This window comes from Vulpes lagopus, chromosome 7 (genome assembly GCF_018345385.1).
Source record: "Vulpes lagopus strain Blue_001 chromosome 7, ASM1834538v1, whole genome shotgun sequence".
Lineage (NCBI taxonomy): Eukaryota > Metazoa > Chordata > Mammalia > Carnivora > Canidae > Vulpes > Vulpes lagopus.
The window spans coordinates 8,293,793-8,312,326 of NC_054830.1; the positions used below are offsets into that span (position 1 = coordinate 8,293,793).

General features: G+C 58.5%; 1 protein-coding gene across 1 annotated transcript; it reads right to left on the reverse strand.

Annotated features, from left to right (window-relative positions):
- Window positions 1-1,672: 1,672 nt before the first annotated feature.
- ZNF653 (zinc finger protein 653) lies at window positions 1,673-18,365 on the reverse strand. The gene is made up of 9 exons (XM_041763414.1): window positions 17,847-18,365; window positions 11,655-11,698; window positions 9,315-9,530; window positions 4,880-5,497; window positions 4,540-4,720; window positions 4,327-4,438; window positions 3,173-3,287; window positions 2,495-2,594; window positions 1,673-2,324 (listed from the first exon to the last, which is right to left on the reverse strand). The coding sequence occupies exons 1-9, from the start codon at window positions 18,143-18,145 to the stop codon at window positions 2,147-2,149; spliced, it is 1,863 nt and encodes a 620-aa protein (XP_041619348.1). The 5' UTR covers window positions 18,146-18,365; the 3' UTR covers window positions 1,673-2,146.
- Between the last annotated feature and the right edge of the window lie 169 nt (window positions 18,366-18,534).

Consider the following 18,534-nt stretch of genomic DNA (forward strand, 5'->3'; position numbering starts at 1 on the left):
TCGAAAGGTGGGGACTGGTACCCAAGGGCACTCGGCACTTCTCCAAAGGGGGTAAAGAAGTTTGGGGTTTAGGATTCCAGGCAAAACCCACTGGCGCCCTGAGGTTCCGGGAAAGCACCGGTTCTTCTCAGGCCCCATAAATTTTGGGTGGGCGGATCTGTTGTATAAACGTCCTGGCTTTCCGGGCTCGTGATTGGCCTGCCTGTGGAGTCGTACTTCTTCTCAGCTAGGGGGAACCTGGCTTCTCTCTTAGGAGGTAGCGGTTGGCGCAGCCTCCTTTGGTGCGCGGGCTCAAGGGCACGTTTACGTCGTCTGGACGGCTGTCAGGCGGGAGGAAGTGTTCTTACTAGGGCAGGGTCGCCTTCGACTGAGACTTCAGCACCACAGACAGCGGCCCGACGGTCTGGCCGAGGACTCTGCGGGCTCGGTAGCACGGGACCCCTTATCTGGGAGTCGCAGCCTCCACCCTATCCTCGTCCCCGCACGCCCTTTTAGGTTCCAGACTGTAGGGAGAATGCCATCAAACCCAGCGAGGAGAGCCTAATTGGACCAATCAGGGACTGCCCTCGAGAGAACCAATTGCGGGAGGATGCCCTCGAGATTGAGCCAATGAGAGAGCGCGCAGCAGAGAGCACTGACACGCCAAAGGAGAAAACAGGCCAATCACAGTGGCCCGCGCAGTCTGGGCGGTGGCGTTGCAGGTCCCCGGGTGGCCCCTCTTGGTTCTGCCCGGGCGACCTGGCTGTCGAACCTAGAGACACCGAGCGATGACTTGTTCCCCACCCGGTGTTCCTCCCGGATTGCAAATTGTGCCTGTGCCGGGAGGGGCGCTCCTCCGGGGCGCGCAGACCCGGCTGCGGTTTCCATGGAAACTGCTGGCTCTGGATGTGCGGGGATAGCGAAGGGGACTCAGCCCTGGGGGACTTAGGGAGCTCGCGTGGGTGGCCCCAGCGGCCGGACTTGCTCATCCTCGCCGACACTCCCGTCCCTGCTTTGGATAACCCCTGGTCCAAAGTGTAAAATAAAGCCTAGCTGCGGCCCCGCCCCCACGAGCTGGTGAGGAGCCAAGGGGCCAATCTGCGCGTGGCGCCACAGGGCTCCCTCGGGCACGTGCCCGGGCTCGCGGCTGCGGTCCCCCGGGTCACGTGGCTGCGGCCACCAGGGCCCACGCAGCTTGCGCGCCACCTGGCGGCCGCCGGCCTCGTATTGCTCCCCGCCTCTGTTGCGGGCGGCCAGCAGGAGGCGGCGGCGACCTCAGCATCCTCCTCCGGGAAATGGGGCCAGGGCAGCCGCCCCGTCGCTGCCAACTCCCCCCTCCCCCACCTCGGCTTCCTGTTCCAGGAACACGCCGAGCCGTTCTACCTCGGGGTTTTGGCACTGGCTGTTCCTTCGGCCTGGGATTTGCCTCCTCCAGCTTTCTTCAGGGACGGAACCTCCTTGTCATTCTGGTCTATGCTCAAATGCCACCATTTCAAAGAGGACCTCCCTGACCACCGATTTAAACAGCCAGAAACTAACACATCACTCTATTTCCTGCACAGGAAATAGCCGTGTTGTCACGGCTGTAGAGGTCTTCCTCGGGGGTCTACTGAACATCTTCCCAACTGGTCCCTGAGCTCTCTGAGGGTGGAGAATGTATGTTCCGTGAAGGACTTAGGAGTGGGCATCAGGATCCTGAGTCTTGGGAGAGGTCCAGTGGCCTCCCGGGCTCCCAACCTCCTGCCCCTGGGCCTGTGACAGTGTTCAGAGCTACCAGGCCCGGATAGCTGAAGCATAGCAGAGGCTGTCAGGAAAGGGCATTGTTCAGCAGGTAGGGCCTGTCTCGGCCTTCTCAGGAAGGGACCAGGATGGAGACAAAGAGGGGCCCGGCCCCCCAAATCATCCAGGCCTAGGGGAAGGGCGTCTCCTTTCTCGCTCTTTAATCTCACTCTGCTCTCTTGACACAGTTCTAGCAGCCCCAGGCGCCACCTCCAGAAATAGGGCGGGGTTGGGGGGGACCAGCCCCGGGGGCCCAGCCCTGGGGCAGGGCAGGGGCGCCTCCTTCCGGCCCGCGGTCCGGGAGGCCCCCGCGGCTGTCCGGCCCCGGCCAGCCCGGGCGTGGTGTCCGAGCGGACTAATAAATAGGGGTGGTCAGTGGTTGGATGGGTCAGGCTGGCTTGTGGTCCGGGTGGCTTTTGAGCGTGTGGAACTTGACGCTGTCCAGCTTCTCGAAGCGCTTCCCGCAGCGCTCGCACGTGAAGTTGTACTGCACCTCGGCCGTGTGCTTCTTCATGTGCCAGTTGAGCGACGCGCGCTGCCGGCACTGGTAGCCACAGATCTCGCACCTGCCGGGAGCCGGCGGGCGACACCGGGGGCGGGGTCAGACTGGGGTGGGGCCGCATTGGGGGCGGGGCCCAAGCTCCGAAGACCCGACGCCTCCCGGAGCCCGAGGGGTGGACCCGCCCTCTGCCCGCCCAGGCCCAGACCCCCTCCCTGTCAGCCCCCGGTCACTCACTGTAGGGGCGTCTCGCCCGTGTGCGTGCGCCGGTGTACCTCCAGGTGGTTCTTCCTCTTGAAGGACTTGCCGCAGGTTTCGCAGGTGAATTCACGGACACCTGGGGGAGATGCGGGGCTGAGCACACCGCCGTCGGGGGCGGAGGCTGCGGGACGTCGCCCCGGCGCAGCCGAACCCGGGTGTCCCCGGCGGTGTCCCGAACCTCTGGACGCAGGCAGCCCCGGGAGCCCTGGAAGCCTCGACTCTGATAACGACGCTGATAACGAGGGCGGTTAATACCGACGGCCCCGTGTGGGGCTCAGAGGCTGTCCGTCCGGGAGGGCGTCGGGGCGGAGCTGGAATGGGAGCTAGGCTCCATGGGAGGCACGCAGAGCAAGCCCTCAGGCCAAAGTGGGTCTGAATATGACCCCAATGTATGAACTTCGGGGCGATTTCATGTAAAAATTCAAAGTTCCCGCCTCTTGAAAAATCTGAAGTCGTCCCCTCCCGCTGGACACAGGCAGCACAGCTACCCACTGAGTCAGCCGCCCATGCCCTGGGTGGCACTCCCAAGCGGGAGGGAGCAGTCCTAAGCCTGGGGACCCAGTGCTCGCTGGGGTTTCAGCCAGGCTGCTCCGGCCCTAGATCCAACGCCCATGGCCCTACGCCCTGTGCTGCCAGCCCCGTCCTGGGCCTGACCTGAATGGATGATCATGTGCCGCCGCAGGTGGTTGGATAAATAGAACTTCTTGCCGCAGCCAGGGTGTGGACACACTTTGGTCTTCCCCTTCCGATGCACAAGATTGACGTGGTTCTGTAGGCAAAAGGGGCAGGAGTGGGGCTGTGGGTGCCTGGGCCCACCTCCAGGACTCTCCAGTGTGGGGACAGAGAAGGGTAGCTAGGAGGCAGGCTGGGAGCAGCCTCTCTGGAGTAGGGAAGAGGGGTGCCCTTGCCCTTGGGAGGGACTCCCAGTTCTGAGCAAGGGCCCAGGGGCACCGCAGTTTCGGCGTGCACCTACTATAGCCAGGGCCTGGGCCTTGTCATAACCATGTGGTGGGGCCCTGCTATTCGCCCAGCTTATGGATGGGGGAGGAGGCTCTAGAGGGTTAGGTTGTGGTCCACGTCCCACAGGTGGGCAGGGGCAGGCCCTGGATTCCAGGGCCGGGAGTCCCACAGCACGCTTTGCCACGGAGCTACACTGTTCCCAATGTCTGGAACAGGCACCTCCTGTCAGTCATTCCTTTGCTCTTTTATTCTTTAACTCACCAGCAAACCCATAGCTTCAGCGCCCAGCACTAGGCCTGGTACCCTGTAGGTGCTCAACACGTGGCTTAATAAAAATGAAACTCAGCAGATTCAAAGGCCTACTGGTGCCGCCTCCCACAAGTGGGAATGTGACGGGAGCCTGTCTGCCCCTGGGGCATCCGTCCAGGCTCCAGAGGACAAACTATAGGTATGTCCTGGTGGTGCAGTGACCTGGGGCTCGCCGGCCCCACCAGCTCTGGGGGACTAGGGTGGGCTTCCTGGTAGAGGGGGCCTCCTGAGCTGAGCCTGGAGACGAGGCATCCGGAGCCAAGAAGGTGGCCTCGGCCAAAGCAGGATGAGTTCAGGCCGGTTGAGAAGGCAACTGTACCGGAGAGCAGGAAGGGGAAGTGGTGAGGTGATGCCTGGTGCCCTGTGGCCGAGGCAGGGTCAGTGAGAAGCTATTGAGAGGTGGGCATGTGGGAGGCAAGCCAGTGGCACCTGGGAGGACCAAGTGGGGTGCTCCGTGAGCCACACTGCCCAGATGCCAGCACACAGGCAGCGGAAAACAGAAGCAGGCCCTGCTCAGCCTGCTTGGGTGGTGGCCTCACCTGGAAACTGCTGAGGGCCACGTACACCTGGCTGCAGCCCTCGTAGGGGCAGTGGAACATCTCTAGCAGGCCATCGGCGTCCATCACCCGAGTCCGCTTGCTCCGCCGCCTCCTGGAGGGGAAGGGGCCCATGGCATCAGGGCTCTCCCACCAGGCAGGTTATGTGCCCATGGGGCGCTCCTCGTCCCAGCCCCCAGCTGCCCAGGCACCCACTTCTCCGGCTCCTTAGGGATCTCGTAGATGATGGCCGACATGTCACTGCCGTCCAACTCCTCCCCATCCACCTCTGCTTCGGGCTCTGCGCTCTCAGGCACTGTTGCCGTCAGCTCTGCAAGCTCTGGGGCCACGGGCTCCTCCTTCTCCTCCTTCTTAAGCATGTACAGGTCCTCCTTCTCTACGGGGGTGGACACAGGGCGGGTGTCCGTGGGGGGACTTCTGGGATCGAGGAACTGGGTCCAGGGCCATCCCTCCACTCTCCCTCCTCCTCCCAGGCCCCAACCCTTCCCCTGCCAGAGATCACGGCTGCCCCCCTGGACCAGCGCGACCCCCAGACCTTTCTTGGTCTCGATGCCTGCCATGGCGGCAGGGTCCATGGTGCTGGGCTGGCTGCCCTCGGGCTCCGTCTGGGTATAGGCTGCTACACCCTCCATCATGGCACAGGGCACCTCATCACCCAGGCCCCCGGCGGGGGCACTGCTGCCAGCTGCCACGTTGAGGTGGATGCCCTCGGCTGTGAGGGCATCATAGCCGGGGCCTGCGATGATGATCACCTGCGAGCCAGGCACCATGCCTGGCATGGGACAGCTGGCTACCACCTCGCCCAGAGCCTCCTGGGGCATGTTCTCAAAGAGGGTGCCGGGGCCCGGGCCCACTTGCACAGGCACTGGCACGCACACCACTGTCTCCAGGGCTTCAGGCCCGCTGCCTGCAGGGTTGGGGCACAGCGGGGTGCCCTGCTCAGCCAGGCTCTCCACATGGTGGACGTCAAAGGGGATGTGCATGCCCTCCTGAGTGATGAGCCCGCTGCTGCCTGCCGGGCTGGTGGGGGTAACCGCCGCCGCTGCTGCCGCTGCTGCCACCTTGGCCGGCTGGCCCTCAGGGGGCTCCTCAGAGTCAGAGCCCGAGCCAGAGCTGGAAGAGTCAGAGCTGCCGGCCACCAGGCCATTGCCCACTGTGATGACAAAGAGAAGGGGACAGTCACAAGAGCAACAGTGGCAGCAACAGTATCACTAAGGGCTGGGCATGGTAACCCCCTCAGTGCCACAAACACTGGTCATTTCTCAGCCTTCCTTGTCCCCCGACCACCCTGTTCCTCAGAGATACTCTCTTCTCTCAGCATCCAGACTTGAATTCTGGTTTTCTGGCCCCTCCCTGGTGGCTCTTTCTTAGTCTTGCTGGTTCTTACAGGTCTGGAAGGTTCTAGTCAGGGCTCTTCACAGTGCTCCACCCACCCCAGGGTCTCAGCCAGCATGATGGTGTTAAATGCTACCCTCATTCTTGACACCAGCTAGGTGTCCGACAATTTAATTCGGATCTGACACCCTCTATCTGGAGAGAGTGTCAGATGCCACGGATTAGGGGCTCAGGTCCCACAAGACTGCCTGCCCCTGCTTCAGGCACCCAGTCATACAACCCAGGCCACTGGGACACCTGAGTGGCTGAGTGATTGAACATCTGCCTTTGGCTCAGGTTGTGATTCCGGGGTCCTGGGATCGAGTCCCACATCAGGCTCCTCACAGGGAGCCTGCCTTTCCCCCTGCCTATGTCTCTGCCTCTCTCTTGTGTCTCTCGTAAATAAATAAAATCTTAAAAAAAAAAAAAAAAAAAAAAAGAACCGGGCCATTGTAATTCTGGCTATAAATTGTGGGTTTCTACAACGCCCTCTTCAGGTTGGCTAATTTACTAGGATGGACTCACAGAACTCGGGAGAGTGCTTTACTTATGGCTAGTTTTATCACAAAAGATGCCACTCAGCAATAGTCAGATGGAAGAGAGGCACAGGGCAAGGTGTGGGGGCTGGGGCAGGAGTTGTCATGCCCTCTCCAGGCACGCCACCCTCCTAGCACCCCGAGGTGTTCACCAACCCGCAAGCTCCCTGACCTTGTTGTTCAAGAGTTTTTATAACCCAGTCTCCAGCCCATCTGCTCCCAGGGGGTCAGGGGTGGGGCTGAGATTCCCCAGTTCCAGTCAGGTGTCTGGTCTTTCTGGTGACCAGCCCCCCTCCTAAAGCTATCTCGGGGACCCTGCCTGAGTCACCTCATTAGCATCGCCTCAGGTGTGTTCCCTATGAGAGGGGTTCATTATGGACAATGAAAAACATTTCCATCACGTGGGAGACTCCAAGGGTTTTAGGAGCTCTGAGCCAGGAACCTTGGACAAAGATCGAATACTGATCTTTATCATACTGCCACCACCCATACTCTGATGCCTCCCTGTGGACAGTCCCTGCCTGGATGCCATGTGGGGCTGGGGACTCTAACATCCCACTGCCTCCTCTGCTGCCCCAGGGAGGGGGTCTCATAGGCACCTCAGAGTCTGCTTAGCAATTCTGGGTTCTGAATCTTCTCTTAGAAAAAGCCCACACCCTTCCCAGACATCCCCATCTCCGGGGATGATGGCGGCTCTGTCCTTGCAGTTGCTCAGGCTTTCAAAGCCTAGGGCTGCCCCTAACTTCTCTTTCTCTCACATCCCCTTCAGTCTGTCAGCAAACCCTTTGGCAGTACGCCCATGTATTTAGGTTCCTGCCTCAGGGTCTTTGCATTTGCTGTTTGCTCCACCTGAATACTGTTCTCTCAGACACCTGCAGGGGCTCCCTCCCTCATCTCCATCAGACCCTTTCCTAAAATGGTATTTATTCAGGCAGGACCACCTTGTCTCAAATAGCAATCTTTTCTCTCCTTTATTTCCCCCCCAAATACCATCTTCCACTTTACTCTAGATTTTAATTTTTCATCTTGTTTGCTCTCTGCTTTCCCTCTGGATCATAAGCTCTGCAAGGATGGGGGGCCCTGCGCACAGGCACAGGCACACAGTTGTAAAAATGAATGTATCTCAGACCGATGTTGTGATGCAGGTCAAGACCACCAACATTTCACCCAGATGTTTTGTGCTAAAGCCTGCACATGGGGAGAAAACAGCGTGACAGGAAAATCAAGACATGACCCTCCAGTGACACACTTGTGACAGAATCGGGGCACATTGTCTGGGGATCATGTGTCCTACACTCCCAGAAGGCCACATGATGCACACAGCCTCCAGAGCCAGGATCTTGGTGTCCATCCCTTCAGCTGTGTGCATGTGGGGGCCTGATGTGACCTCTCTGGGCCTGGGGATAACTTGGCACCTCCTCCCAGGGGTGTCTCGGGTAATGAGTAAATATATATAAAGGGCCTAGGACAGTACCAGTCTCCGAGGAAGCACCCTGTCAGTGTTTCTATTATTATTCTCATCACAATGCCCCAATCCTGACTCAGCCCTGGGATGGCAGCAGGGGTGGGGTAGGGGGACTAGCCTTTCCTTGTAACATCCTGTAATCTGCAGGGTAGGTTGAGCCCCCTGGATCCACCTTGAAGCAGCCGGCAGTCACCTAGTGAGTTTGGGGCATGGCCAGGGTGTGCGCCTGCATCCCCAACTGTAGTGTCTAGATGTGAAGGCCAGACAGCACTTCCTGCTTGTTGATCATAACATTAACCACAAAATTGGCTGCACAACCCCTGGCCTCTCACAGGCTCCACCAGAGTGAGAAGCAGCAAGGCCACCCCAGGCAGAGAGCTGATAAGGGTGCTGCTGAGGGCACAGGGCTGGGACAGGGACACAGTCCCTCCCCCCTACCCCCCACCCCTGCTCCACCCAGCATTCACTCCCGAGAGCCACATGGGGCAGCCAGTGGTGTCAAAGCTGGGTGGCGGCGCAATGCAAGGGGGCTCCTCCACGTGCCTTCCCCGTTCCAGCAGATCCATCACCAGAGGGGTCAGCCACCTTAGTCCCAGGCCTTGGTTTCCTCGACTGCCAAGTGGGGCTAATGAAGAGCTGTAGGGAGCACTTAGGGTAGTTTGGGGTGGGACCAGAGTGAGGAGAGAACGGCCAGCTGAGGGGTTGGCCAGCCTCAGGTTGGGGTCTGGCTGACTCACACGGGGCAGCCGTTGGCCAGGGGGCCCACCTGGAACACCTCTCGCCCACGGTTTCCCCTCGGCCAGCTGGGACGCCACCTGCTCTGAGATTCCTGCCAGCACGGGCTCAGCCCTGGCGACTGACCTCACCCTCAGCCCTGGCAGGGCACCTGGCAGTAGGCCCCATGCTCCTTCTCACAGCTGAAGTGGAGGTTGTGAGGCTGGCCGGCAGGCAGGCAGGCAGCCCCTTGCCACCCACAGCGTCCCCTCTGCTCCCCCACCGGGGCCACCTGGGCCGACAGAAGAGGGGGCAGGGACAGTGCGGGCAGAGAGACAGATGGGGGGAGACAGGGAGAGGCTGGCAGCAGGGGGAAGGCAGGACACAGAAGGGAGAGGATCAAACAGAAGAGATGAGGGAGAGAGGGAGGGGGGATGAGAGAGGGCTCAAGAGCGGGAGAGTGGGGAGGAAGGAGGAGACCAGGGCAGAGAGGGGAAGAGGATGAAGCTGGGAGAAAGCCCAGCACTGAAAGAGAAAGGGCCAGAGAAAACAGAGGAGGAAGTCAGGAGAGCACCCACCCCTGCCTCCAGCCTGAGCCAGGTTTCCCAAATCCCCCCACCCAGTCCTGCCTGTGCACGGCCTGGGACATAAGTGGGCCAAGCTCTCCCAGCTTCTCCCAGTAGTCCCTCTGGGAAATGCCACCCCCCCCCCCCCAGCTCCATAAGGACTTGGAAGATTGCAGCCCAGCCTGCCGGGTCTGGACACTGCCCCTGAGGCCAGCGCCCGTGCCAGTCTCCTTGCTGTGACAAGCCCCTCCACCCCTGAGGACAGGGAGTCCAGGGCGACCCACCCCAGGAGGAGCCCTCACCCCTCAGGCCCACCTTTGTCACTGTCGGGGTCTGAATCACTGAGTGGCTTCAGGGGTGAGTGCAGGTCCTGGAAGTAGCGGTGGCCAGCTTCACACTGCCACACGGCTGTGGTGTACAGGCCAAAGGTGGGGTCCAGCTCGGCCAGGTGTGGCTCGTATGGGCAGCGGTGCTTGTGGTCCTCGTACCAGATCACCACGTTCTTCAGGCAGTTCACGTTGCGTCGCCTCCCTACACACACACGGGGCACAGCCCAGAGTCAGGGGTAGTGCTCGCCCTTGCCCCACCCAGGGTCCCAGAACACTCCTACCCCGGCCTTATGGCTCCTGGGTGGGGGGTGGGGGGTTGAGAACCCTCGTGCACCCTGTCCAGGCCCGGCCTCAGTTTACAAATCAAGAAACAGGCTCTGAGAGGTGAGATACACCCTGGTGATAACACAGACGGGCCCGACTGTCCTCGCTGAATAAGTGAAACCACATCAACTACAGAGCCTGGCACATGCTAGGGGCGCAGTGGTTATTAGGTTCCTGCTAATAAGATCATCTGCACAGCGTCCCTGGCCTGGACCAGATGAGTCCCTCTGCCCCAGTCTCTCTGTTTCCCTGTTTGTCCCACTAGTCTATTCTGCCTGCGGTAGATGGAGGGCACCGCTGCAAACACTTGAGCCAGGCCATGGCCCTCCTTTGCCCAGAATCCACCAGAGCTCCCACCTGGCTGGGGTAAAAGCCAAAAGTACCCCCCCAGATCCACCAGGCCCTTCATGTTCTGCTCCATCACCTCCTGCCCCTTTCCCTGATCACTTCATTCCAGCCTCATGGCCTCCTCCCTGTTCCTGGAATGAGCAGGGTATGGTCCTGCCTCAGGGCCTTTACTCGGCTGTGACTTCTTCCAGATGACTGCCTTACCCTGCCCCCTTCACTCACATCTTCCCCTCAGTCGGCCACCCCCTCCCCACTGTCCTTCTAGCCCACCTGACTTGCTGTCTTTTTTCTAAAGGTAGCACCAAGACGCTATCTGTGGTTATCTGTGTCCGTGTTTCTGTCTTTCCTACTAGAATGCCAGCCCTCCAAGGGCAGGGACACTCATCTCTTGCTCCTCTTGTAGCCCCGGTGCCGACACAGGGCCTGGCACATAGTGGGTGCTCAGTGAATGTTTGCTGGAAGAGTAAATGCTTTGAGGATGTGGGCCCAGTGGAGCCAGGCCGTGGGATTCAAATCCTGACTGCCGCTTTGTAGCTGGGTGGCTTCAGGCAAGTGACTTGGCTTCTCTGAACCTCAGCTGCCTCTTCTGGGCCAGGGGAGAATAACAGTCCCTGCTCCTTGAGGGTTGCCAGAGAGGAGGGAGTGAAGACATGGACAGGGCATGGAACAAGGCTGGGCACACTCTGAGCGCCCAGGGAATGGAGCCTGTGATATGTCTAATGACGCTGGTCCTGCAGCCAAGGGGGAGGAAACTGTCCTCCTGATCTTCCAGGCTGGGAGATGAGGAGGGCGCCCAGAAGGGTCCTTGGGCCTGAGGATGTTGTCTGGGGCCTCCAGCCCAGTAACAACCATGGGGACAATAGAGACAACCATGGGCGCCATCCCTAGCCGCCCCTCCAGTCTGGCACTCGCCTCCTTATCTCCCTCCTCACCCCTCTGGGACTCGGAGGTCACATTTAGCTTGGCCCTTGCCTCTGACAACTGTGAGCAGGGGCAGGACTCACTGCCACCAGATCGCTGTTCCCGGACTGCTGGCCCTCACCCTGCTGGACAAGGCCCGTGATCCAGGACGCCAGGGGTCAGAGGTCATGGCCGAGGGGTGGGAGGGACATGCTCCAGGCCTCCACTTCGACTGCTCACACCCAGTTCCCCTCAGCCTGGCACATGACACGCTCTTTAGACCCTGACAGAAATTGTTCCCTCTGCCCTGTCCAGCTCTTCCCTGGGTGAGTCCCATGCACCAGGTGAGACCGTGGAGGGGCTAAGGGGACTGCTCAGGTGACACTGGGTTTGGGGTCTGGCCTTGCCACTCTCCAGCTGTGCAGCATGGGGTGGTGACTTGGCCTTTTAGGTGTGAGACAGGGGTGGTGGGGGCAGCCACACTGGGCACAGCACAGGTTCCGGACCCCTTCCTGCCCCACACAGCTGGGTCGGTCCCCTGCCCTGGGCCCCCAGTGCCCCTACTTCCCCTGCACGGCCCTGCTGGGCCTGACCCGTCTTCCGCAAAGGCCATGGGCTCTCTGAGGGCAGGCCTGGGTCTGTCCTGGCCTGCACAGCACTGGCCTCGCAGGCCCTCCACAAATGGTGCCTGAGAAAGAGTGAGCCACGTACTCCCAACGCCCCTCCCGTCCCCACTGGCTATGGCCCTACTTACTTTTCTTCCGCTTTGGTTTTTTGGGGACCTGCTCCCAAGGCTTCCTGTAAGAGAGAAAGGCAGGAGGAGTGAACACAGGACCTGGCTGATGCTGAGCTAATGACAGCACCCTGCTCCCAGGCCAAACTGGAGCTGCTTTTCTGTTCCCCCGGGGGTCTTTGCTTGACTCTCACCTCCCCTGACACAAGCCCTCGGACCGCAGTCTGGCATCACCACCCTTTTCACCAAGTAGGAAAGTGAGGCTGAGGAGAGAGCCTACCTGCCCAGGGGCCCGTAGCCAGGGAGTGGAGAACTCAGAAAAGTACAGAATGATTCCTAGCCCCGGGGCCCCCCGCCCTCTATAACCCTCTCTCTATGAGTGGGGCAGCCTGGGAATATGGTGGGATACAGGTCCTGTGGCTAGGTGACTTGGAATGAAATGAATCAGGGGGGAGCTTTTTCAAGGTGGGCCTGACCTAATCAGGGGAGCTCTTAAAGGGGCCCTAATGCAGTTGGCCTGGAGGCTGAGGATATGAGAGGCCTGAGGAGCGGAGTCCTGAGAATAGTCTTTGGGAGCTGAGAGCAATACCCGTGGACAGCCTCAAGGCTGCGGGGACCTTAGCTGTCCAGCCCAGGTGGGACCAAATTCTACCAACACCTTTAGGGGGTCTGGCAACAGCTCTTTCCCTAGGTGAGCCTCAGGATGAAGATGAAGCCAGCTAAAACCCTGATTTCAGCCCTGGGAACCCTGAGCAGAGGATCCAGCTAAAACATTCTAGACTCCCGATCCAGAGAAATGTGAGATAATCTGTGTGGTTTTAAGCCACTAAGTCTGTAGTCATTTGTTACACGGCAATAGGATATTTGTGGAGTCAGCCTCAAAACCTGCGCTGCCCCACCCCATGCTGGCTGAGAGTCCTGAGGGGACGGCCCTGGTAAGGACCCTGCCCCTGCCCCAGCCCCTAACTGCCTGTTCTATGTGGGCCCCAGCCCCTAACTACCCCTGCAGCCAGCTCAGGTCCCCGTGCCCGGGGCCATCATGCCCACCTGCCCCTGGGCCCTTCCCTGCTTTGGCTGGAGCCAACACCCGGACTGTGTGCCCCAGTGACCAAGGCCTCAGGGAGCCCAGGGCGAAGCCGGACCCAAACACTGGGGGCTGCCCAAGGCCTCCCACACCTGGATGGCCACTGGAACTGCCAAATGGGATCCTGACCCCTATAAGCCACTTGGCTGTGGCCCAGCACTGGCTCTACACGTGCTGAGGGCAACCTCTCCTGGACTTGCTAGGGGCCTCCCTCTGCCTTCCTGACACCATGCTTCTGGGTCTGCCCACCAGTTCTGGAGGCTTCTTCATTCTTTCTTTTATTTATTTATTTTTAATTAATTTATTTAAATACTCTCTATACCCAGAGTACTGGGTGGCTCAGTTGGGTAGGCATCAGACTCTTGATTTTGGCTCTGGTCTCAGTCATGAGATCGAGCCTTGAGTTGGCAGAGGGCATGAGGGGGAAGAGACTGTGCTCAGTGGGGAGTGTGCTTGAAGTTCTTTCTCCTCTCCCTCTGCCTTTCCCCCTGCTTCCACATGCGTTTGTCTCTGTAAAATATATAAATAAATCTTACGAAAAAAAGAAGTAATCTCCGCACCCAACGTAGGGCTCATTCATGACCCCAAGATGAAGTCGCATGCTCTTCCGACTGAGCCAGCCTGGCACCCCCATCCTTCCTTTCCTACGCTGCAGCAGGAGGCCCTGAGACCCTGGGTGACCATGCCTTAGTTTCCCCATCAGTAGCATGGGATCATAACCATACCTTCCTTGTGGGACTGGCATGACGTTATGGGCATTGAAAGAAGCTTGGTGCAGCCCCTGGCACTTAGTAGCCACTTAGCAAGTGGTAGAGATGACCATTCTAATTATCAATGTGATCACAGAGCCTGGCCCTGGAACGCTAGCCTCCCTGCTATGGCCCAGACCATGCTCTCACCACAAGTCATCCTGACAGGCAGTCCAAGGTCTCCTGTTAGCTTCACCATCTACCCCACTTGAGCTCTGTCCAGCCTGATAATAATTCTCAGCCCCCAAACCCCACATCTGGTCCCAGGACAGCTACTCTGGGTTCCTCTGCCCCTCTGCCCTTGTCCAGGTCCCTACCCGCCCTCACTCATCCCAGATGCCTCCATCCCCTCCCATGGCTCTCCCCTCCCCTCCAAGGGGGCAGGCTGGCTGCCCAGATCCTCACCCAAACCCAAGTCCATATGCCCATGGCCACCTCCATGCACTCACAGCCTGGCCAGGACTGGGATGCTGGGAACACCGCTTAGCAGTGGGGACAGGCCTGGGTGCCAGTCAGATCTGAGTTCAAGTCTCCTCTCTGCTATTGACCAGCTGTGTGACCTTAAGCAGGTCTTGTCACCTTTGAGCCTCAGGGTCTTCATCTGGGAAGTGGAGTTGCTGTGTGTTCTAGCCTGGATTTAAATGCTCTTGAGCCAGGGCTTTCCTGCCAACTTCCGCCCATTCCTCTGCCTGCCTCTGAGTTGTCTATATGCCTGCTCAGTCTTCCTGTCTCCTCTACCTCCCTTGAGCCCCTGGAGTCAAGCGCTCGGCTCAGCAGTGTTCGGCTCAGCAGTATTTGATGGCAGATCCTTCCCTTGGCCTCCAGGACACTGCCCTGGTGGGTTCTCCACCAGCCTCATGGCTGCTGCATCTCCTTCCCCCGGGCTTCTCTAAGCATAGAGCACAAGCCCTGGGCTCAGACCTGTGTGTCTACCTGTGCCCCCTTGGCAACCTCCATCACCATACCATCACTGGCCTGGTGACCCCCAAATCCAGAACTCCTGCCTGGCCCTCTCCTGACCATATAGCACCACCACCACCACCACCACCACCACCACCACCACCACCACCACCACCCCTGCCCAACATTAGGGGTGTTGAAGATGTCTCAAACGTGAGCTGTCATATTGCTCCCTGACCTGTCTCTTCTCAGTTTTAACAGCACCTGCAACTTCCCGGGTGCTCAGGTTCATACCTAGGGGTGTCTCTCCCATCAGCAAACCCTGTTGGCCCTAATTTCAACCACTCTGTCCACTTCTGCATGGCTGCACCTGGGCCCAGGTCGGCCCTGTCATGTCAGCACTCACCCAGACCAGGGCAGTCACCTCCTTCCTGTATGCGAGCAACGGCCCTCCCCTCCCATAGCTTCAGCACAGGTGTCTGTGTGATACTTTTGATTTTCTTGTTAACATTTTAAGATATAAAAAGAAAATTCAAACACATACAAAGTTAGAAGAAGAGTGGACCTCTTTGAGCCCATCACCAGCCTTAAAGACTGCCAACTCTTAGCCAACCTCGTTTCGGGTTTCATCCAATCCTCCGGCCACACACACCCTGGAGGATGCTTCTGTTAAAATTATAAGCCAGGTATGGGACCTCTCTGTCAAAAATTCTGTGCTTAAAGAACCCCCCCGCCAAAAAAAGAAATCCTATCAGGCCTTACCGCTTCACTGGGAGGAAAAACCAGAGTCCTCCATGCAGTCCACAAGGCCGTGTCACCTTTATATCCTCACCTTTTCCCACTCTTCATCCTCTCATTGTGCTCCAGCCACACGGGCCTCCTTGCTGCCCCATGTACACAACCAGGCTGGGTCCTGCCTCAGGGCCTTTGTGCTTGCCTTTCCTTCTTCCTCAAACATTCTTCCTCCAGGTATCTGCATGGCTTTCCCTGGCCTCCTTCAGGTCTTTACCCCAAATGCTATCCTCTCACTGTGGCCCACTCAACACCCTACTTAAACCTCTAGCACATCCTTCTGACTCCTTTTTCCCTATTTCACTTTTTTCTTTATGTAGCTCCTATCGATCTCTCACATACTACATAATTTATTATAGGAAATAGTAGTAAATATATGATAATACAGTATACAAGCCTTTGCACAGTGGACAAGTCTCTGTCTTCTGCCCTTTAAAATGGCAGCTCCATAGGGCAGTGATTTTTTTGTTGTTCATTGCTGCATTTTCAGCATAAATACCAGGGCCTGGCACACAGGAGGTGCTGCAAAGCGTTCCTTAAACAAGTGGACACTGAAGACTCCACTATTGACCGGTTTCCCTTTTTCCACCAGGGAAAAAGAGCTAGGATGGCTCTGAGGCAGATTCATGGCCCATCTCCATTCCCATGTCTTCATGTCTTTTGAACTCCTCTGGTCAGGTTTTTAACTCACCATGCAACAAGAGTGCCCTTGTCATGTCCCCTATAAGCCTGTTATGTCCCCTGTGATTTATGCCTCAATCCAGTAGCATCAATCCTGGCCCACTGCATCCCTTTTTTCCCCTTCTCTTCTTTTTTTTCCTTTTAAGATTTTATTTATTTATTTGAGAGAGAGAGCATGAGCAGTGGGGAGAGGCAGAAGGAGAGGGAGAAGCAGACTCCCCGCTGAGCAGGGAGCCCAATGCGATGCAACGTGGGGCTCAATCCCAGGACCTGAGCCAAAGGCAGAAACTTAACCTACTGAGCCACCCAGGTGCCCCTCCTCCCTCTTTTCATTTCTGTCTTCTGTTGACCTGAAATCCTTCTGCATACAAGACAGTTACAAATAAATGAAGAGTTGAAATAAGAGACCCCCCCCCATCTCTGGTCATATCCATTTCCCACAGGAGACCCCTCACTCAGGTTAGTTATTTTCTCCACCACCCATATGTCTGGGGTCCTGTTTTTGCCATGCACTGCCTGGGTTGTCTCAGTGTCCTGGCCCCAGTCCTGCAGGACTAAACAAACCAAGCTTCTGCAAATACCACTTTCAGCTTAGGGACCTCCAGGGGCTCCCTCTGGCCAGTGGGTCTCAACTCCAGCTGCACATAATGTCTCCCTGGAAGTTTTGCAGAAAAAAAACACAAGGTCTGCAATTCTACCCAGATTAACTGGATCAGAAACTCCAATAATGGTGGGTGCCGGGGGGGGGGGGGGCTCAGCTGGTCAAGTGTGGCACTCTTCATTTCAGCTCAGCTCATGAGTTCAGGGTTGTGAGATTGAGCTCCATGCTGAGCCAGGTGTGGAGCTTGCTTGAGATTTCTCTCTCCTTCTCACTCTGCTCCTTTCCTCTCTCCCTCCCCATGCTTGTGTGCTCTCTCTTTCTAAGAAAAAGAAAGAAAGAAAGAAACTCTAATAATGGAGCACTCGCTTGAGTTTTTTGGTTTTTTTTTAAATGCTCAGCATTTCCTGCTACACTCTCAGGCATATAAGCCAGCCTGACACCCCAGGGAGGCAGTGGGTGCAATTCAGACGGATCTGGTTGATTCTTGACCCTCAGAATCTCCTCACAGAGAAACATTCCAATGTGTGCAAATAAAAACCAGGGCACAGCAAGGATTCTGTTGCAGCAGAGCTTGTGACAGGGAACAAATATCATCATATCAACGAATACCTGGTGTGCTCACTATGTGCCAACCATGTTCTAAGCCTTTTTGCTGTATTTTAACTCATTTAATCATCACACCAACCTGTTAGGCACGGAGGGAAAAATTCCATCCACACTCCTCACTCTCAAGGCCGAGACTCTGCAAAGGCCTCTGTCCTCTACCTGAGCAGGTAACTTGGGGCTTCCTGGGTCTCCATGGGCTAAGGTGCTCCCCAGGAGCCAGGAGGTTTAAGGGAATGAGATCTGGATTGCGAGGAATCTTCCTATGTCTGGGATGGACGGTTGTAGGAATGGGGCCACACACAGCCCCAGGAGTGCCAGGACCTCATAGGACAGGGCTGCGTGGCCCAGGGTGTCCAGTCACAGCCCCAGGCTACACTGTTGGGTTTTAGAGGATGAGGCAATTGAGATCCCAAGGACCAGCAATTTAGAAGGGGCATTAAGGTCTCAGGAGGCGGGGACGCCCCTCCAGGGACTGGGCAGTTAGAATGCTTGGAGGTGGGGCCCGTACTAGGATTGGGCAGCCAGGACTCTAGCGGGCGGGGCCAAGCGCCAGGAGGCGGGTCGAGAGGCTGGGCGCATCCCAGGATTGGGCAGCCGGAAAGACGGGAGGCGGGGCCGCGAGCCCGGCGCGTCCCAGGACCCGCGGTAGGAGACCCAGGCCAGCAGCCCGGCCACTGGGCGGGGTTCACAGGTGCCGGGGGCGGGGCCGGGGGCCGAGGGGGCGGGACCAGGCTCGGCGGGGAATGGGGGCGTCTCCTCCCTCTCTCGCTCCCTCCCTCCCTCGGGCCGGGCCCCCTCACCCGTGGCGGCCGCTACGCTGGCCGCGCTCCAGCGAGATGAGATAGGCTGCGAGCTTGGCGTCGCTCCAGCCGCTGCGGCGCCGCAGGTCCACCCAGGGCCCGTGCGCCTCGCCCAGGTACACACGCCGCACGTCGTACTTCTTCCGGGACTCGAGCCGCCGCCGGGCTCGGTCGGACTCCGTGAGCCGCGGCCGACCCCGCGCCTTGCGGCCCGCCGCGCCCTCCTCGGCCGCCGCCTCCCCGCCTGCGCCCGCCTCAGCCTCCGCCTCCGCCTCGGGCTCCGGCACCCGCTCCGCCATCCCCCCCTCCCTGGTTACCAACCTCCCCCGTTGTTAGGAGCCCGGCCGGAAGTGGCGCGCATCTTCCGCGCCGACGGGAAATTTCTCACGGACTTTCACTGCCCCACGGCGCCAAGAGGAGACCGAGAGCAGAAACTGCGCATGCGCGCAAGCGCTCTCACCAACCCATTCTTCCCCTACTCTTTTTCTCGGTTAAACTTTTTGACTTTGCTGAGACCGAGAGAGGGGCTGAGGTTTGAGGCCTGCCTCGGGAAGAAAGACCTAGATGGGCGTGTAGACCCTGGGACGTAGGGGCTCCTCTCGCCACGCCTCATCCTGAATGCATCCTGGGGATGACGGGAAGGGTAGGCGCTGTCAGGTGAAGGCAGAGGGAAAGCCTGGGTCCGATC

Bases quoted from the DNA above. Each gene is read 5' to 3' on its own strand.
- ZNF653 (XM_041763414.1), bottom strand. From the start codon at position 18,145: ATGGCGGAGCGGGTGCCGGAGCCCGAGGCGGAGGCGGAGGCTGAGGCG. The intron at 5,498-9,314 runs GTGGGCCTGAGG...TTGTCATCACAG, and splicing joins AGACCCCGACAGTGACAAAG to TGGGCAATGGCCTGGTGGCC. The intron at 3,288-4,326 runs GTGAGGCCACCA...TTTTGCCTACAG, and splicing joins TGGCCCTCAGCAGTTTCCAG to AACCACGTCAATCTTGTGCA.